General features: G+C 42.1%; 1 protein-coding gene across 2 annotated transcripts; it reads right to left on the reverse strand.

The window, feature by feature from the left end:
* Positions 1-3,176: 3,176 nt before the first annotated feature.
* On the reverse strand, positions 3,177-10,847 carry IL36G (interleukin 36 gamma). Of its 2 annotated transcripts, XM_025354557.1 has the most exons (5): positions 10,788-10,847; positions 10,169-10,242; positions 9,539-9,643; positions 8,709-8,848; positions 3,177-3,993 (listed from the first exon to the last, which is right to left on the reverse strand). In XM_025354557.1, exons 2-5 carry the CDS (start codon positions 10,221-10,223, stop codon positions 3,787-3,789), a joined length of 507 nt encoding a protein of 168 aa, XP_025210342.1. In that variant the 5' UTR covers positions 10,224-10,242; positions 10,788-10,847; the 3' UTR covers positions 3,177-3,786. The 2 variants fall into 2 exon arrangements, with proteins under 2 accessions (XP_025210342.1, XP_025210343.1); XM_025354558.1 differs by lacking the exon at positions 9,539-9,643.
* Between the last annotated feature and the right edge of the window lie 4,721 nt (positions 10,848-15,568).

The raw sequence follows: 15,568 nt of genomic DNA on the forward strand, positions 1-15,568 counted from the left end.
AAGCAAGTGATCAAGTAACTCTACGACATGAGATTTAATGGTGAAGACCTACTGCCAAGGCACTGGGGACACTGATGAATCAGTCATGGCTCCCACCATTGTGAACATGATATTAACAACAAGCTTTGTGTTAAATAAATATATACCTCTATTATATATTTATTATATCTTAACCATAAGTCTTAATGGTTTGATGAATTGACACTGAGAAAAAATGAAATATGAAAAACTTTAGCATCATCATAACTAATGCTGCTAAACAGAGTTAATAAAGGTATGGGCATTATTACATACTTAATTAAAGAAAGGATCTCTAGATGTAGTGGGCAAGATTATGACATATGCTATAATATAACATCAAAGTCTAAGGAAGATTTACCTAATCAAAGTAGATATTGTTTTGTCCCCAAAAAAGAAGGGAAACATGATTTAAAACAAATAAAGTTTTTTGTAAGTCTCTTGTAATTTTTAATTCATGAAATAGAAAATTAATTTGCTTTGCAACAGAATTTTAAATGGTTTTTGTCAAGACTATAGTAATTGCTTTACACTAAAAAATACTGCATCTTCTATGGGGTTATAGTGCCTTTGTGACAATTTGTAAAATATTAAGACACACACACACACATGCACCTTAGAGTATTAAAAGTCATTATAGTAAATGCTGTAATTGTCATTATTATTATCAAAAAATAATAAATAAATGATGTTGAAAAAATTGGATATCCACATGCAGAAGAATGAAATTAGACTCTTATCTCTCACCAAATACAAAAATTAACTTAAAATGGATTAAATACTTAAACGTAAGACTTGAAACTATGAAACTACTAGAAGAAAACATAGAAGAAACATTGTCTGGGCAAGGATTTTTTGGATAAGACCTCAAAATCACAGGCAAAAAACAAAATCAGAAATAAACAAATGTGATTATATCAAACGAGAGAGCTTCTGTACAGAAAAGGAAACAATCAACAGAGTGAAGAGATAATTTACAGAATGGGAGAAAATATTTGCAAACTATACATCTGGCAAGGGGTAAATATCAAAAATACATAGCGAACTTAAACAACTCAGTTGTAATAATAATAATAAATAAATAACCTGTTTGAAAAATAGTCAAAATACCTGAATAGACATTTCACAGAAAAAGACACACAAATGACCAATATGTATATGAAAAATGCTCAATATTCCTAATCAAAGAAATGCAAATCAAAATCTCAGTGGCATATCACTTCCCCCTAGTTAGAATGGCCATTATCAAAAAGACTAAAGATAAGTGCTGTCAAGGATGTGGAGAAAAGGGAGCTCTTATATACCCTTGGGGAGCATTTTAAATTAGTGCAGCCACTCTGAAAAACATTATAGAAGCTCAGAAAATTAAAAATAGAACTACCATATGATCCAGCAATCACACTATGCAAAGGAATTCAAATCCTTATGTCAAAGAGATATCTGCACTCCCATGTTTTTTGTAGGACCATTCACAATAGCCAAGATATTGAGTTCACCTAAGTGTCCATCAACAGATGAGTAGATAAAAGATAAAGAAAATGTGGTACATACACACAATGGAATACTATTTAGCCACAAGAAGGGATTGAAATCCCACCATTTGTGACGACATGGATGAACCTGGAGAACATTATGCTAAATGAAACAAGCTAGGCACAGAAAGACAAATACCACATGATCTCACTCATATGTGAAATTTTAAAAAACAGTTGATCTCATAGAGGTAGAGAGTAGGATGGTAGTTACTAGAGGCTGGTATAGTTAGGCAGGAGGAGGGACGGAGGGATATTAGCCAAGGGCTACATAATTACAATTATGTAGGAGAAATACATTTCAAGAGACCTATTGCACAGCAAGGAAGCTATAGTAAATGGTGATATATTCTCTCAAAAAATGTAGAGAGTGGATGTTATGTGCTCTCACCACAAAGAAGGATAACCATGTGAGGTAATACATTTGTTAATTAGCTAGATTTAACCATTCCACAAATGTATATGTACTTCAAAACATCATGTGGTACCCAATAAAAACATACACTGTTATCCGTGTATGTTTAAAATTTACATTTAAAAAGATACATAAAAATTGAGCTTTAAAAATTATTTTTAAATTTTTAATTAAAAATAATTAACCCCCCAAAAAGAAAAAGTTAAAGAATAAAGAGATATCACATTAAATCCATGCTTGCCGATTGCTTACTGTAATTGTTAGTAGTGGATGCAGTCTGACTGTCCAAAAGTAGAAAAATAAATAAGTTGCTATGCGATTTTGAAGAATGTACTTAAGCAAACAGAATGCTCTGCATTTTCAGTGTTAGAGTAAAAATAAAGAAATCTATTATATACAGAATCAGATCTGAGGTATATATTTCTACAAGTATACCCACAGTCAGTGTGTTAGGTTGTTCTTACATTGCTATAAAGAAATACCCATGACTGGGTAATTTATTAAGAAAAGAGTTTTAATTAGCTCACAGTTCTGTTCTGCGGGCTTTACACGAAGCTTGGAATTGGTATCTGCTTGGCTTCTAGGAAGGCCTCAGGAAGCTTCCAATCATGGCAGAGGGTGAAGAGGGAGCAGGTATGTCACATGGCAAAAGCGGGAGCAACACAGAGAGTGAGGGTGGAGGTGTCACACACTTGTAAACAACCAGATCTTGTGAGAACCCACTAACTATGGTGAGGAAAGCATCAAGCCACAAGTGATCCACCCCCGTGACCCAAACACCTCCCACCAGGCTCCACCTCCAACCCTGGGGATTACAGTTCAACATGAGATTTAGACGAGGACAAACATACAAACTATATCAGTCAGTTATTTAATTTTGTCAGAATATATCTTCTAAAGGTGGCTGTTGGGAAAGCAGCCTTTCTCTTCCAAGAAGAAAAAAAAAGACACCTTTACTGAAGTTTTTGAAAAAGGTATGTGAATGGTGAGGTGCTCTAAAAGGAAAAGACTAGAGGAAGCTGGGAAAACCAAGGCTATTCGACCATAAAGAAAGGAGCCAAACAGCGGAGCCCTGTTACATACTGAATTTCTCACCCCCACCCCATCACTATCCAGCAACGAAGGCCCTTTTGTCCCCAGCTAAGCCCCAGTCCCAGGCTTACCCACTGTGATGGCTTTATTCAACTACTCTTGCTAATTTCAGTTTACTCTTTATTTTATATCAGTTTTAGCTTTATTATTATATAAATATACAAAATTTATTTAACTTTGAGATCACACATTACAATTAGGACAAAAATGATTTAACACAAGAATTATTTTTGTTTACAAGGTCTTAATGCTAAAAAGGTTCTATTACACACAATGAGGTATACTGGCAACATACAAAGATTATGGATGATATCATCCCAAAAGGAAATAAAGCAAAACAGAAACAGAGATCAGCTCCATGCTAGTCATGCCATCATGGGTAAGACACAGGAGTTCTGAAGCATCTTCCTACCCAGCCCTAGGAGAAAGCTCAGTGTTTGGTCTTTGAGTCTTAAAGTCACTCATGCAGTTGTCTTGTGGCCTACACAGCATCAGCTTGAGAGGAGAGCCTTACACCACCCAGCTCTCCTGCTTCTGAGCCCACATCCTATTCTTCAGTTGCTATGAAGTAATTGCTTCTTCTTCTTTATAAAATGAGATGATAACAGCAGCCTTGCTCCCATCTCAGCACCAGTGTGAAAATGACACTAAGAAAATGTAGAGGAAAACACACTGGGAACCGGAAACTTTAAGACAAAGACGAGCTTGCCACCTCTAGGCTGAGTTCAGTTATTTTATATTTAATTCAAAGGCAGTGTTGTATGACTTCCCAAGTTCTGAAGTCAGGATGATGGGCTGGTCTCTCGTGGAAGAGGCAATGAACCAGTTTGGGAAGGCCACAGACTCAAGGGTGGAGGTCCTACCGGTCTTGACACGGTAGAAAAGGAAGGGTTTCACAGGCTCGGGTTGGCCATACAAATCCATGATCTTCTGCTCCTGAAATGTGAGAACAAGTACCCATGAGGAGAAACAAAAGCTGTTTGAGATATTCAAGGTTATTCATAATAATTCAATAGATGTTCCAATGTCCCAGAAAACCGTATCCATCTATTAGAGCAGGCCTGGAGAAACACACATTTTGAAGGAGCAGCAGGGTAAACATACATGAAATTTTACCTTCCAGGCCCCCACCCTCAAATCTAGAGATGGTGTAGGAAGTTTACAAGGGAGAGTTTAATGAACAAGCAGCCACATTTGAACAGCAAGTGAGAACTCTTCTCACACAAGAGGCTGAGGGGACCCTTAGGAAAAGGAAGAAACTGGAAATTACCTCCCTTACCAATACCACAACAGTGAGAGCCACTACCCTGCAAGAACCACTGGTATGACAAAGGACAGCCAGGTTAGGGTATGAATTTCTGACTAATTGCCAAATACATGAGAAAGATAAATATCAATGATAAAGACACAAGAGGGTCTAACAAATCAAAGGATTTGTATCAAACGAAGAAAGTAAATAGAGCAATCAGAAAATGCCTTCTATATTGTATATGGAACTATATTCTATATGTCTGTATATTTGTATGTACGTGCATTGTATATTTAGGCAAAATAAGTATTTCTAAGTAAATTGCATGTGTTCAAGATCTCAAGAGAGACACAGAAATGATCTGTAATTCAGCTACATTCCACTCTGAGTGGGAAGTTCTTCTCCCATAGGGAGAATAGTAATTCTCCCAATTAATGGCTTCCAGTTAATCTGATTCTTTGAGTGACCAGAAACCTAGGAGTCATTCTTGACATGTCTTTCCCCCTCCCCCCGCCACCCCCTAACATCTAACCCAGGAGCAAGGCCTGTGGACTCTATTTCCAAAATACCAAAATATTTCCTGAATCGAGTCACTTCTTGCACTCCACATACAACGTTAACCCCAATCCCAGCCATCATTCTCTCACCTGGACAATTAGGGTGACCTTTTAAATGTTCTCCTTGAACCTACTCCGTTCTCTAATAATCATTCTCCACAAGGCAGGTAAGTGAACTTTAAACTAAAGTGAATAAATAAGGTTATGATACACTTTTGCGTGATTTTCTATTGTTATTACAGTGAAACTCCTCAGCAAAGCCCACAGGGTCTATGCCACCCAGCTCCTGCCTACCTGCTGCCCTGCCCTCTTACCACCCTCCTGCATGCTCATTCTGCCCCCACAACACCTGTCTTCTTCTTTGCCTTCCAAGACACCAAGCTGTTCCCAGCCAGGGTCCTGGCACTTACTCTCCCTGCACCTCACACCAGCCCCTCATCTTCCCGTGACTGGCTTCTCCCCAATACCTGGGTCACCTCCTTGGGGAGAGCTTCACTGGACATTCCATCCCAGCCAAAATCGGTTTGGAATCCCCCACTCCCACTCATTGCGATCACATTCCTGCATTATTTTCTTCACTAGCACCAACTGCTATCTAAACTTAGCGTATTTATTTATCAATCCCAGAATGATCATTAGACTTCTTCATCACTGTATTCCTCAACACAGAGGAAAGCCCCCAGCATTCTACTCAACAGAGATTTGCTGTTTCATAAATGGAAGAATGCTTTCTCCTTTGAAACTCCCATACCTCCTCCATCATCACCTTCAACTTCCTACCCACTGAGAAAACTGAAGTAATTAGAAGAAGACTTGTACAAACCACCCCATAACATGGGCTCCCGGCACGTGGCACCCACATCTGCACCTCCCCGCTTTAGGAGTACTGGGTGAAAGGTCCCATCTGCACTTGCAACTTAAGGACATCCCTCTAGCCGTTCTCCGTGCTCTCTTGTGCTCCATTAATTTTGCTTGCTCTTCTTAGTCATTTCCATCAGCATATATGCTGTCATTTCTACCATCTTAAACAAAATAACTACTTTGCTTACCCACCACCGCCGCCAGTTCCCGTTTGCAGAAAACTTCTTGCAATGGCTGTCTATATCTGCTGTCTCTGATTTCTTTCTTGTAATTTCTCTCTTTAAACTTACTCCATCCAGGCTTTTGCCCCTACTACAGCACCAACACTGCTCCTGCCAAGGTTCCCAAAGACCTACACATTGCCAAACGCAATGGTCAATTCTTAGTTCCCATCTGAGAACAAAGGCACAACGTAAGGGTGACTTAGCTGATAGGACAAAGTAGAAAATGTCCTTCTCAGTCCTGATCTTATTGATCACACTCACAGTCCTGTTTCCTCCACTTAAAATACTACCAGAATCTGACTCACTTCTCCCCACCTCTGCTGCTGTGTCCTGGCCCATCAAATCATACCTAGATCACCTCATAGTCTCCTGAAGGACTTTCCCCTTTTCCCGCCACAGTCTAAGATCAACAAGCATCCAGAGAGATCCTTTTTAGACCTAAGCCCCTTCACACCATTCCTCTGTTCAAAACATTCTGGTATTTCCCATTTCACTCAGATTGCAAGGCTGAGTCCTTGAAAAGGACAAGCCTTTCATGTCTGCCTTTGTCTCTCTGGACTCATTCCTCGGTTCACGCCTGCACAACTGCCCCCACTGGTCCTGGAACGTGCCCTTACTAGACAGCTGCTGACTAACTTCTCTAGCTCTTTCTACTCCCTGCTAACATCTCACCTAGGCAATGATGCCTATTGCACTATTCACCACTGCATCCTGACCCTGCCTGTGTTCCTGGTACTGCTGGTCTATCTATCCTGCTTTAACCATTTTTATTTTTCTAGGAGAGGTAAAGACCTCTAACACAGCACAAATTTAGCTACTATTACATTTATTGCTTGCCATTTCTCTCCTTTCACTAGAATCCAAGCCCCATGTGGTCAGGGTTCTTTGCATTCTGTGCACAGCTGTATCTCAAGCATCTACGCAGTGCTGGAGGCCAGGAAGTGCCTGTTCATGTGCTTAATTGAATTGGCTTGAGTTGAATCAAATTGAATTAAACTGAAGTTTGTGAAACAAGGACAAACAGTCATTAAAAAAAATAAAAGAAGAACAAACCAGAGAGCTTGGGAATGAAACAGTAAAGATTGAAATTTCAGGAAAGGCTATAGAAGGATGATTTCCAGAAGGGACAACACTGAAAATGTAACCATGAGCTGGCAGAGCAAAGCAAGAAATTCTTCCAGACGCAACACCAAAATTTTGAAAAGCAATGAAGGGATAGAAAGTATAAAAAATTAGATGAGATATCGTGAGATATTGAAGTGAGATCCATAACTTTCAATGATGGATGAATAGGAATTCCAAAAGGAAAATAAGGGTGAGCATATACTCGAAGAAATGATGGCCAAGAATATATCAAAGGTTAAGAAAGACAGAGCAGTGTGAAGAAAAGGCAAGAACGGCCCCCAGACTGACCAAAACCCGCACACCGCTGCATCCCGCACCCAGTGCCTACATCCCCTCAGGGTCGCCGCCACCATGCCCAAGAGAAAGGCTGAAGGGGATGCTAAAGGAGGTAAGCCAAGGTGAAGGATGAACCACAGAGAGGATCCGCAAAGTTGTCTGCTAAACCTGCTCCTCCAAATCCAGAGCCCAAGCCTAAAAATGCCCCTGCAAAGAAGGGAGAGAAGGTACCCAAAGGGAAAAAGGGAAAAGCTGATGCTGGCAAGGAGGGGAATAACCCTGCAGAAAATGGAGACGCCAAAACAGGGCAGGCACAGAAAGCTGAAGCTGCTGCAAATGCCAAGCGTAGTGTGTGCATTTTGGATAACTGTGTACTTCTGGTGACCGTACAGTTTGAATACTATTTTTTATCAAGTTTTATAGAAATGCAGCTTTTTGTTTTACTTTTTTTTAAGCTATGCTGTTAGCACACAGAACACTTCATTGTAGTTTTGGGGGGAAGGGGCATATGTCACTAATAGAATGTCTCCAAAGCTGGATCGATGTGGGGAAGACGCCTTTCCCTTCTAGTTTTGAGAGTTCCTCTTGGCTCCCAGGAGGAGGGATTCTCTGACTTTGACACACATGGCCACCTTGGCACAAAAGCCTTGTGGTATAGAAAACAAATTCGTTTTTATGTCCTCTTCTCCCTTTCCATCTTTCAGCATAGATTTAACTCCCTTAAGCCCAGACATCTGTTAGGACCTGACCCTCAATCATTGGTTACCAGTGTGTCAGGCACTCTGGACTTTCCAGTGATGCCGCTGAGATGGCACCTGTCAAAAGAACAGTGGTTCTGTTTCTAGATTGTGGATCTTCAGATAAAGGCAACCATTTTCATTTCACTTCCTGAAAGTCAGGGTTGGCTCGTGAAAAGTTGTTAAACAACATGCTAAATGTGAAATGTCAACCCTCACTTTAAACGTTCCCTGTTCAGAAAATCAGATGAAGACTTCATTGAGTTTTAGAGTGGCTTTCTGATTTTTGGTAGTCCATTGAAGATGGGAGTTTGAAGGTTGCTGTATACTGTTAAGGACTGTCTGCCCATATCCTGCCTGAAATACTATGATTGTTTATGGAAAGTATATTTAATAAAGCTAGATACAGTTTGGCTTGAAAAAAAAAAAAGGCAAGACGAGGACCTCAACTACTGACAGCCAGGATATAAAGAAAAGTGTATTGCATGCACATAACTTAAAAGAGGCTGGGAATAAATACGCTTAGGAAAATGAGACTATTTCTTTTTTAATACTAAAATTAGGTATTCAACCAAACACTTCTAAAAGAGAAGGCTTTTTAAATATTTTCTTAGTTACTCACTTTTAGCTGCAACGTGGGCTGTCCTCCAACCTCCTCACAACAAAAACACATTTCTGGATTCCGGATTCCCAAATAAATGGGATCCCCTCTGCTTTGGTCAAGAGCCTCTGGATACTTGCATGTGATAACAGCGACAGTGACTGTAAAGATAAGAGGAGAGATGGTATCTGTTTCCTTTTGAAGTCAGAAAATATTATTTGATTTAGCACGGCAGTATCCTCAAGTGGATCTGGAAGACAGCCGAAGAGTGTAATCCCAACTAGACCCACCAAATGGCCAACCTCCATATTCATTCTTCTTTCATTCATTCATTCATTCATACCATGTGCCAATCAGTGCCCTAGTAAATAAGCAAACACAGAGAGCTAGGCAGACAGCAGAGTATGCTCTTGAGATTCTCACACCTCTGCTTGAGCACGTGGAGACGGGGAGCTCCTACACCAAGTAGCCCCTCTGATTCTTGGAGAGCTCGGTCCTTTTTGCAAGTTTTTCCCAATGTGATGCTGAAACCTGCCTTTCTGTGGCATTTGCCCATTTAGTCATTTTAGGACACTTTGAAGTCATGAGAACAAGCTACTCCTCTTCCATAAGACAGGGCTTCAGATGACTGAAAGCAGCTTTCCTATTCCCTAGGAGTCTCCTCCACCATCTCTGGCTTCTTCATCTTAGTGGAACACAAAGTTCTCCCTGACTTCTCTTCCCTATTAGGTGTGAAATTCTCCCCACTCTAGGTAGGCCCCATTGTAAAGTCACACTCTTACAAAAGGCTGGTGCCAGCTTCCCAGTCACAGCAGTGCAAACAGTGGGGCAGACACAGGGTGACCACTCACCTGGGGTCACACTGTCACTTCGTGGAACTGCCACAAGGATCTGACCCTGAAGGGTCCACACTTGCTGATTCAAATCATTAATAGTCCCAGTAATAGGTGTACGCACTGATTTTGGGATAGGGAAAAAAATGAAGAAATATTATAATCAAGGCTGCTTTACTAGACCCAGGAGAAAAGTATCTAACCCAGGCCATTATGTAAGGAAGGTGTGGGGTTTTCATCCCCAAATTGGCAACACTCACATCACCCACCAGCCCAGCCTTTCTTTCTAGTGAAGTTGTGAGCTCTGGTGAGGAAGGCAAGGGCTACCAAGGGAAGTCACTGGGTTAAGAGGGCAAACTATCAAGACAGAGGGCAATGGGCAGTCTCACAGAACCTGTGTGCCAAGGCTCAGCTACCCTCTTTTGTGCCTATTCTGTGCTTGGCCCGATGTTGGGGACTGGAGCTGGAGCAGTGACTAAGCAATAGCTCCCACACTCCGGAAGCCCAGGGTCCAGTGGTAGGTGAGCAGCACCAGGTGGGAAGGGCAGTGCACAGAGAGGAGAGAGAAGGATGGGGCTTCCACAGGAGATAGCATGAGTGCAGACGGTCTAAGCCTCCAGAGCCCCATCCCAACAGCACATGATTCACTTGACTGATAGACGACCCTTCCTCCACCGGCAGGGTTTCCTGGAGTGCCTCTCATGGTGTGGTTGTCTCAGCACCTGTGAAGGCAGACATAGGAGAGATGAACCTCTCCTATGGAGATGTTTCCAAGACCTTCCAGGACACTAGCTCCTCAGGCCCTCATTCTAGACAGGGAGCTGGGAGACCTAGCCTGATATGAAGCTCTGGTCAGAAGTTCTGAGCCACATCTGGGACAAAACTTGAAGGAAGCATCAGCAAAGGGAGAGCAGGTAGAATTTTCCTCCACCTGGAGATCCAGAGAGTATGATAGTGTCTCCCCTAGGAGTCTGAAGGTCAGGCATAAAATTTGACTTTGAATAACCCACAGACACCTGATGCCCATGCCTCCTCTTCTCTGAAGCCTCCACCCCTTCTTCGGCATTGTTTTTGCCTAGGAGCAGGGGAGGGCATGCCAGGGCCAATCTGCTAGGATCCCAGCAACTCCCCAGTGACAAGCAGCCCCACACAGGACAAGGCACAGAGCCAGCCTGATATGGCCCTTCCCTTCGTTAAACCCCAAAGCACAGACGAGAGGAAAGACTCCAGAGGGCCGGAGAAGAGGCTTTCCAGCTATTGACTATACCTGGCAAGAAAGGGCCTTTATCTACAGTTCAGGGGACCGAAACGTGGCTCCAGCAGCTTCCAAGGGCAGTGATGGGCTCTAACAGAGCCTGGATCATTTATCTGGATGAGCACAGAGGGAGGCCCCAGCTTCCTGGGTGGGACATGAGAAACGTATGACATGAAAGAAAACCAGCTCCTCCTACCAGAAGATCCTGTGAGGCTCGGAGGAAGAAATCACAGAATTAGCACAAGTATGACCCATCCGGGCTCCCTGAGAAATAAGTGTTGAGCCAACCCACACAAAATCAACCACAAGGAAATGAGGTTGATGACAGATCCTAGGTTTCTCATAAAGAGGAAACTAAGGGACTTCCCTGGAGTTCAGTTCTCCTTTCATGTCATTCTGGAGCTAGAACTGGAAATGCCAGGCACTCTCATGTCAGGGATTCCATCTCCTGGGACTGGGAGCCTTGCCCTCTGCAGTCAGGCTAAAGGCATCCTGTAAGGGCCAAATTAGCCACACGTCTCAGGCAAGGTCCCTATGGCATTTCTCAACTACCCCACCTAAGGCCACACCTGAATGGAGAGCCAGGCAGTAGAGCTCCCCTACCTAACACTCTTTCAGCTCCATCCACATGGGGAGCCACAGGGACTATGTAGACTGGTCTTTTAACTGAGGCAGTCCTGGTCTCAGGCACCCTCAAAATGCAGTGGACTCCAGAACTGCCTAAGGAAGTAAAGAGGTGGGCAGTGATTTCCCCCAAATCTGAGCCCCAGATGCCAACTTATCCCCCACCCTCTGCCCTATTAATGCAGGACATTTCTAGGTTCCTGCTCAGTGGTAATTGTTATTTTTATATCTTATTTGTATACCCCATCCTATTTTCTGTAGCCAAGCCTAAACATGTACTGAGGTACAAGTTAACTACTAGAGTGAAGTGAGTTTTAGGAGACAGACCTGAAGCACTAACAGCTTCAGGTTTACCCATCTGTAAGGAAGAAAAGCACAAAGAATGAGACAGAACCTTCCAGATAAGCTCGTCCATGAGCCCCTCTTCCCAGCCCTGCAAAGAGTCTCCTGACTCAATATCTCTTACTTTTCACCCTCATCTCCTTTTTGGCCTTGGAAGAACACGATCCTTTCCTGCCATAGCCCCAATTCTATCGCTTATGGCTTCCAGTGTTTCTGTGACCCCAGGAGAGAGTATGGTAATGTCAGGTGCACTTATGTTTGAAGTCAACCTGAGCCAATGCCACCTCACTTGAGTCTCCTCTGCCCTGTTAAAGATCCCCTCCATTACACATCAGTCAACATATTTCCTTTCTTGGGATGTTCATCACAAAACAGCATCCAAAATCCCCATCATTTGACACCCCAAATCCCTTAAGCCTGAGTTTCCAATTGGGATCCCTCTGAAAGCAGAATCCATGCTAGGAATTGCAAACAAAGGGAATTGAATAAAAGGAACTAGATACACATGTGTTGGAAGGCCAAAGAAGATTAAGGGATTGATGTGGTATCCCGGATAGTAACAACTACAGGAAGGAAACAAAAGGGAACAAAAGAACCTAGGGTCTCAAAGGAGGGCTTTTACGGGACTTATCTCCAGATATGAGTCGGGGGTGACGGGTTCTCTGCCTAACTGATGCTCAGACCTGAGGAAGGGGTCTAGGTTAAATGCCTAGCGTTTAAAATTCCTAGACAAAGAACCAAATGACAGAGAACCCTTAGCCTTCTTTGCCCCAAATCACACAAAGTGCAAAATCCATGAAAAAAAAAAATATGATAAATTGAATGTCACCCAAATTTTAGAAATTTGGACAAAACACATCATGAAATGAACTTTAAGAGACAGACTACCCAAGATAAGATATCTGCAACACATCTAACAAATAATTAATATCCATAGTTTGTAAATAATTCTTACTAAGCAGCAGGAAAAGTGCAAATAATTTCATAGGAAAATGAGCAATCAATGTAAAAAGTATTTCACTGAGTAGAAAATATAAATGTCCAATAAATATAAGTAATTACAGTAAACCACACTGGTAATTAGCAAGATGCAAATCAAAGTAATACTGAGATTCAGTTTCCACCCATCAGGAAGGCACAAATTAAAAAGATGGCAAGCCATAGTGTGAGAAAATAGATTCATTCACCACATGAATGTCCGTGTGAATCATTGCAGACTTTTTGGAAAGCAATTTTGTAGGGGTTATTAAAAATGTTAATGTGTTTAACCTTGACCTCATATGTATACTTATAAGAGTCTATCAATTTAAGTTATTTTCAGCTTCAAAACTTGAAAAATCCTATTCAAAGTGGCTAAAACAACAAAAATATTTACTAGGTTACATAATTGGAAGTCCAGAATTATTAATTATCAGAGTTGCTGACCTGATAATTCTATGAGGTGAGCAAGGACCAGCATTTTAAAAAATTATCTCTGGCGTTAAGTTTAATTCATAACTTAAGGCCAGGTTTCTCCAAGGTCATAAGAGGGCTGCCCGTGTCAGTCAGAACTGTGTGCTCAGTCATTCACATCTTGTAGAAAAAAGGAATGGCTCCCCGACATCTATTAAAGTCTTTCTAGTCTGTTTGGACCAACTTGGGAGCCATGCTGTGTCAATTGGGGTCCTAACAAAAAACAGATGACACGTTCAAATGTGGTAATTGGAGGTAAATGTAATGAAGGAGTTATTTATAAAGATATGGGTAGAGTACAGGGAAATCCCAAGGCATAGTACAGAACCTCTGGCTACTAAAAGTGGGGCATACCTCTCGCCATCTCTAGGCCTGAAAGGACAAGAGGAGGTTATTAGAACCCAGAGAGAGAGAGAACTTTGTGAACAAGGCTACCTAATAGGAGCTGTGACCTTCTCAAGAAAAATAGCCTGCAGTGACCCCATAGGAAAGGAACCAGGGAATACAGTCATGCATGGCTTAATGACGTTTCATAGTGCAAACATCATAGAGTGAATTTACGCAAATCTAGGTGGCACAGCCTACTACACACCTAGGCTATATTGTACAGTCTATTGCTCCTGTACAAACCTGTGCAGCATGATACTATACTGAATACTTCAGGCAAATGTAACAGAATAGTAATGATTTGTGTATTTAAACATATCTAAACATAGAAAGAATATAGTAAAAATATGGCGTTACAATCTTATGGAGCCACCATCACCTGTGCAGACTGAAATGTCATGATGTAGCACCTAACTGTAAATACCCTGACCTCATTTTCTTCCTAATATATAAATAATGTATAACGTTTTGTGATCCTAGATGTTTTAAAATGGAGTCACCTGTGACAAGTGACTCAGCCTGCAGTGAAATTGCTGACCCCTCAAAGTGATAAACATATGCATCTGAGGGGATAATGTTATATATACCTGCTGTGGTCAGGCACTCCCAAGACTGGACAAGAAAGCAAAGGCAAAAGCTGCTGAGATCATGACTACAGACACTCCTGCACAGGGCCATAAAAACCACAAAGAAACTGGCATGGCGAGATGCCTGTAGAAGCTCTGCTCATGAGAACTCAGTCCTCTTTTCTATCTGGCATCGCCATCAGGAGCCCTACCGGGAAAAGAGCAATGACAACCACCTCTCTCTAACACCCTGCAAAATATATTTGCATGATTGCTAGTGTATGAAAGCCTTGCAATAAGCCATGAATTTGTAAGCACCTAATTGGCCACTGAGTCACTGTGAAACCTCTTTCCCTCACCCCTACTCCCATTCAAGTTAGCACAAGTACGCTGATTTGAACCTGACATGACACTTCCCATTCTCCAAGTGCCTTTCACTACTCCCGCTTGGCCAAACTCAGAAGCCAAGGGCAACCAGAAGCCAGAAGGCAAGGAAGCCCACAGATGCAGGTCAGCTTCCTGGGCAGACAGCCAGGAGAGAAGCATGGAGAGTGGATTTGGAAGGGTAACTGGAGATTATCCAGCATAGTCCATGCCTCTTGCCCCTCAGGTCCATATTCTTTCTGGGGTAAGACATTTGTGTTCCCTCTCACAGGTGAAATTCTGAATCATCACATTAGGTCAATGTAATCATACTCCTATGTGAAACTTTTAAAAGCCACTCCCAGTGTTACTCATGTAAGGTGGTTAGAGAAAAAGGCAGGGATAGGGAGGAAACAGTTAAATAGAACATCGAGACTCCTTGATTCTATAGTTACTCACCAAAGCCAAGTTTGGTAATCACAGCTGCCTTGTTCTACCACCCATCCCATGTTTCCCTCACCCTCTGCCAGCACCTCTGCTGGATGCTGTTCTTCACTTTACAGTTGAGTCAAGCCTCCATTTCTGCGCAATCCAGGTCCTCAGTGCTCATTTTTATTGGGTGCTTCAATTTTCCATTGACTGAAACTACCAGACATGAAAGAAGCAAGAGATTCCCTGGAATAATAAGACATGCTCCTGGGGAACTCCTGGGCTCCAGACATTGTCCTATTTACTTCTATTGAGTAGCAGCGATCCAGTTTTCCCCTGAGCAATTAAGATCAATCAGCCCAGCCAGTAAGGTGATCCCTTTCTGCCCTTCTATATAAAATTAAACACTGCATGCTCTCATTTATAAACGGGAGCTAAACAATGGGTACATTGTGGGCATAAAGATGAAAATAACAGACACTGACAATTCCACAGTGGAGTGGGGTGGGAGAAGGGCAAAAGCCGAAAAATCACCGACTGGGTACGACGTTCACTGTGTGGGTGATGGATACACCAGAAGCCATGCCTCACCATTCTGCAATATGCCCAGGTAACAAACCTGCACGTGTG

The sequence above is a fragment of the Theropithecus gelada genome, chromosome 13, assembly GCF_003255815.1.
Source record: "Theropithecus gelada isolate Dixy chromosome 13, Tgel_1.0, whole genome shotgun sequence".
In the NCBI taxonomy this organism is placed as follows: Eukaryota; Metazoa; Chordata; class Mammalia; order Primates; family Cercopithecidae; genus Theropithecus; species Theropithecus gelada.

Bases quoted from the DNA above. Each gene is read 5' to 3' on its own strand.
- IL36G (XM_025354557.1), bottom strand. From the start codon at position 10,223: ATGAGAGGCACTCCAGGAAACCCTGCCGGTGGAGGAAGGGTCGTCTAT. The intron at 8,849-9,538 runs GTGAGTGGTCAC...TTATCTTTACAG, and splicing joins AAGTGACAGTGTGACCCCAG to TCACTGTCGCTGTTATCACA. The intron at 3,994-8,708 runs GTGAGTAACTAA...CTCACATTTCAG, and splicing joins AGCCCACGTTGCAGCTAAAA to GAGCAGAAGATCATGGATTT.